At 32.3% G+C, this 5,389-nt stretch overlaps 1 protein-coding gene across 3 annotated transcripts in view; it reads left to right on the top strand.

The window, feature by feature from the left end:
• The window catches only part of LOC117124097 (syntaxin-7-like), a 14,856-nt gene extending 9,708 nt beyond the window's left edge, over positions 1-5,148 (top strand). The window contains exons 10-12 of one of the 3 annotated variants that reach the window (XR_004447923.1): positions 1,538-1,620; positions 2,985-4,459; positions 4,549-5,148. Coding sequence is in view for 2 of the 3 variants with exons in the window: in XM_033270240.1 (XP_033126131.1) it covers positions 941-1,013; positions 1,538-1,620; positions 2,985-3,080 (252 nt within the window). In the remaining variant the exon portion in view is untranslated. Of the gene's footprint in view, positions 1-940; positions 1,014-1,537; positions 1,621-2,984 lie in introns of all 3 variants that reach the window. The other 2 variants (XM_033270240.1, XM_033270239.1) reach the window with 2 other exon arrangements.
• Positions 5,149-5,389: the final 241 nt, after the last annotated feature.

The raw sequence follows: 5,389 nt of genomic DNA, 5'->3' as shown, positions 1-5,389 counted from the left end.
CCGAGGCAAAACAATGTAACTGACATTTCTGTCAATTTTGAGGTATCATTTGGGAGTATATTAAACACTTCTGAATTACTTTTTAAAATTTCTTGTCTCAACAATAAGTAGTCTTGGAGATAGTACCACCTATCTTTAAACACAAAACTTAAAATGTAATGATTTTCTGTGATAAAACAACGTAACTGCAAGATTACATGGCAAAACAACGTATCTACGATGAAGATACGTTGTTTTTCCTCGGAGTGGCATTGAAAAATTGTTTTGAGATGATTGAGTTTGGCAAGGCAAAATCAACTAGTTGATGGTGTTTTCTTATCAGTAATCTAAACGACGATGTATGCACAAGCTAATAAATGCATATGATTGCCCTAGACGTAATTAATTCCAAAAATAGGTTGTACTCGTGACAATATCATGCCTGACATGTTTCGGGGGTAAAACAACGTATCTATAAATATCGTTAATAACTTTGAAATAAACCAACGGTTGTAATTAAAAATTTTTATGTAATCATAATGTCTATAATTATCAGAAATATATGAATATTTATTGACAAGTTGCAAACATGCAAACTTTAACTCTATTTTTCTCGAAAAGTGAAAATTTCAAGTTACGTTGATTTGCCACAGAACGGCTGATTGGTAAAGCAGGACTGATTTGGTTTCCCAACCTGAAGGTCGGTGTTTCAATCCCTTTCTGTGCATTTAACTTGTGTCCTTGAGCAAGGCATTCATCTGCGTTGCTTCTCTCCACCCAGGAGTATAAATTGGTGGAATTGCCTGCTCCTACTGCACTGACTGCAGCATCAATAGTTAAGCTTATACAGAAGTGCTCTGTAGCTGCGAAGAAATGCATTTATAACTGAATACAATTTAAAATAATAATATAATAGAAATTTGTATGATGACATTATTTTAACTTTTTTTTTATCTTGTAGTCTGATATTTTGGATGTTAATCACATTTTTAAGGACCTTGCTCATATCGTCCATGAACAAGGGGAGATGATAGGTATGTTAGATGGCTCTACTGATGATGATGACGGATAATGATGTCTATGTGATATTGATAATGATTTGATTATTGTTAATGGTGGTGACAATAATCAAATCATTATCAATATCACATAATAATAATGATTTGATTATTGTTAATGGTGGTGACAAAAGATATTAATGCTACGATCATGATCACCATGTTATTATTAATAATAATGATAGTAATGGAAATGTTACCTAAAAAGATGACAATAATAGTAATAATGATAATTATAATAATAATAGAAGGATTGTCCGGCTTATAAGATATGGTTGATATTGTGCACCAAGTGAATAGTAAACAAAAGAAGACTAATTGTGGTGGAATGTAATAGTAATGATGATCATATAATAATTTCATTTCATTTATTAATTTGACCAATGCACATGTACAGTAGGTACAATAATACATACTCTGATCAGGGGCAGATGGTACTGGTCACGCATTTAGTATCATACCTTTTCTGTATCTAGAGTACATGTTCTTTGATATTTCAGATAGCATAGAGGCAAATGTAGAGTCGGCAGAAATCCATGTTGAGGAAGCCAACGTTCAGCTGCACAAAGCTAGGGATTATCAGGTAAGCAATTTTTCTTAATTTTTTAAAGAGATTTATCAGAAGAGTACTAGAATTCCAGTGGTGGCTTCAGAAATTTGCCAACAGATGGTTCAACAAGTCCAACGGGGGGCAGGAGGGTCTGAATCAATGGACTGCCTAGAGCCTTAATGAGGGTCTCGATAAAATCCCTGCTTGGTTGAGCTTTTATGGTTTAGGATAGACCACATTATTATGGATTGTCACATCACAATAACTTTGTTAATTGGCAAATCGATAATCTTAGTTTGACTAGTTTGACTACGTTATTGTGGCGTCAGACGATGAGGAGTCCATGCTTTACACAACAAGAAATCTGCTGCCACCAATGCTATATTCTCAAATCTAAATATCTATAGACACTATTAATTTTTACGTAACAAATCCTTGTGAATTGGCGATATGTATGTGGGGGGTGATAAGATATCATTATATGATGTTCATATATTTATGGGCAAGTCGCATATTTTTGTACAAACAGAAGTTAAAGCATTTTTATTGTATTTTGTGTTTTAGGTTTTTTTTGTGAATAGGTACATTTTTTTTTATAATTGAGTTATTGTTTTTTTTTCACTAGTAAGTTTTTATTAAATTAGGTTAACTCCCTTGTACAATCAAGATAGGTTTTTTGTTGAATAAAAACACAGCTAGGCAATCCATATCATGTTTAGTAATCTATTACTCTCATAACAAATATCTGCTTGATATACATGTACAAAAGAAAGCACATTGAGATATGTGAAGATTACATTACACTAAGACGTTTAGGAAATGCTGAGATATGTAGTAGAGATGTACAGTAGCTTGGCAGTTATATTGCTGCCTTGGAATTCCAAGGTTCTGGTCTCAAACCTTGTGACAGCACGGGATATTTTCTTACAACTAAAAAGCATCTCCATTCCAAGTCAGATAATGAGACTAAAAAGCATCACATTATTTCATTTATTTAAGAGCACCCTCTATGAATATGGTTGAAGAAAATAAATAAATGTATGAAGGTTACTCAAGAATGTGTGTGTGTCTGTGTTAGTAATAAAAATAACAGTATTGTATTATTATTATTAATATTTTTTTTAATTTATTTTTTAAAATGATTATGTTGTTATTTCAATTATTATTATTCGAACTATTAGTTATAATGTATATTGAGCACTACATACAGTACCTGCATCTTTGGTGAACCTACTTCCAGTTTTGGGAGACCAGTTTTTAAGAAATAATCATATTTAATTCAATTAAATACTTACTTTATTCAACAACAATGATATAAAAAGCATAGTAAAACTTTAGTAAACTAACTTATGCAGTAAGCCATGTAAAAAAATTGTTTGTTTTCTTTTATTTTGCAGAAAAAATCCAGAAAGAAGATGTGTTGTATTTTTATTTTCTGTATCGTTCTACTTGGTATCATAGCATTAGTCCTTTACTTGACACTAAAACCATAGAAATAGCAGTCTGCTACCAAATCGATGTGGGTTTACATTGTGTATAGGTCTCCCTCTAATTAAAGACCCTCCAATTAGAGACCACCTCCAATTAAGGACCACATTTTTGTGACCCCCATATTAACAAATGTGTTTGATCTTTATTTTAATTATATCACCATGTAAACCCTGGTCCCAAAAGTGGTCTTTAGTTCGAGGGAGACCTGTAGTCTCTTATCAGAAAACTAAAATTGTACAGTTAGATATTAATGCAATTGTATATCATTTTACTTCTTTTTCTGTTGGATTTTTTTAGGCAAAAACAATGAAATTAATTTTTTTCTTTTTCATTTCCAATTTCTTCTAAGTACAAGGTCAATATCAAAGGTTAATGCTATGCTAATGTAAGGTTAATGATTTTCCAATAGAGTGCTTTCGATTTGCGATGACATAGAACGTAATTACATCATATTAATTTAATTGCGCATGTCTGAACATCGTGCATTATTGTTCTCTCCTTAAATCTTGAATGGTTGTCGACCGAATCAAAATTCAGGCCAGAACAAGGACTGTACTGTATTAAATATTGGTGCGTCAACCTTTTGCATTTTTGACACATCCGTGTACACTCGGCAAGAAATCAAAATGTATTTAAAGTAGAACACCTGTTTCACGTTCCCGTTCTACGTTTTCAATCAAAAGCGACTTAATGTCAAAGTGCTGCTGCATTGATGAATACTCCCCGGGGTACTGAGTATGTGTTACTGGGTACGTGTTTGTTCCAATCACTAGGGTAATAATGTGAAGTGCATAGAGGCCTTGACATATGCTGTATAAGACTAGAAATGTTATTTTAGGGATACTCCTATACAAAGCACCATTGATGTAATCAGGTGTTTTCATGATTAAATGAAGTATTTTATTGTATTTATTATCAGTCATCCAGTGATTTTAAAAAGTATACTGTATATTGTTAATTAATGTTGGTTGTATTTTTCTGTTACCCTTATAAGGTCACTGTCCAGGTTAACAGGATATTAAAAAATTGCCAAATTATTATGTAATAATATAATTATTACCATAATAATTAATGTTTGGTACACATTCACATGCGGTTTTTAACAAATTCTATTATAATACACAGGTTGTGTAAATGTAGGTCATATTCTGCTTTGTAATATGACTAATTAGCGTAGGATTCACACTAATAATTTAGATAAAATTTGTGGCACAATGGTGAAGCTGCAGGCTTTAATGGTAAATCAGGGGTTCGAGTCTACTATGATCACTTGTGTGTGTCCTTGAGTAATGCACTTTACCTATATCTAGCACTCTACCCAGGGGATTATTGAGTGAGTGGCATAATTGTATGTCAGTTCAAGCTGAGTATGTGTTCCATTGTGATTGATCCAATCACTGGGGTAATTCTGTGAAACGCGCACAGCATGATGTGCTATATAAAACTTCGATATTAAGTTTGAGCAGGCAGTTGATTAAGTAAGTTGGTGCTTAATCTAGCTAGGCCGGGCACACATTGCATTACCCAACTGTCGACAGACAAACTCATTATTGCTTTCTCTGTTAACGCTTCACATCGCTGCCTGCTGATTGTCTGTCTCTAGAATCGCTTTGACTGACGTATGCCTACATGCTGTGTGCCTGGCTTAACTGTGCATAAACATTGATCAACATTTTACAATATTTCATAATTGTAATATATTACAATTTCACAATATCAACATTTTAGAAGATAAAGTGAGGCATATAAGCAGTATGGAACTTCTGTATGTAATTCAATGTTTTTAAATATAAGAAATTAATTAAAAATGATTGAAAATATAAAAAAAACAGGTCTCTCTATTTTAAAACCCTCCAATTAAAGACTACTTTTCTGTGGTCGCAAAATAACAAAATGTCTTTTATTATTCTAATTAGAGACCAAACTTGCTAAAGACCAATGAAACACCAGTCCTAAAAGTGGTCTTTAATTGGAGGTAGACCTGTACTAGTTTAGCTGATACATATTGAATCTGATATTTTTTATAAAGATTATTATATAAATAATAATAATTAATATATTACAAGGGAATTAAGTTTGTGTTCTGTAGATGTTTCATCCATATGTCTGAGGTTACAGTGGGAAGTGTATATTATGCCTTGGTGCTTTATGTGTTGTGCAGCTCTGACATAATGTACTTAGGCCAACATGCATGATTTGTTAAATCAAAATTATTATTATTACTATTATTATTATGGTTATTATTATTATTATTATTATTATTGTTATTATGTTACTAAAACCTACCTTAAGGGGAACTTAGACAATGGAG

Source organism: Anneissia japonica, unplaced genomic scaffold, assembly GCF_011630105.1.
Source record: "Anneissia japonica isolate Jap-2015-1 unplaced genomic scaffold, ASM1163010v1 scaffold288194_len294098_cov161, whole genome shotgun sequence".
NCBI classification, from domain to species: domain Eukaryota; kingdom Metazoa; phylum Echinodermata; class Crinoidea; order Comatulida; family Comatulidae; genus Anneissia; species Anneissia japonica.
Note: the sequence above shows the minus strand (reverse complement) of the source record. Positions and strands in the feature narration are given on the sequence as shown.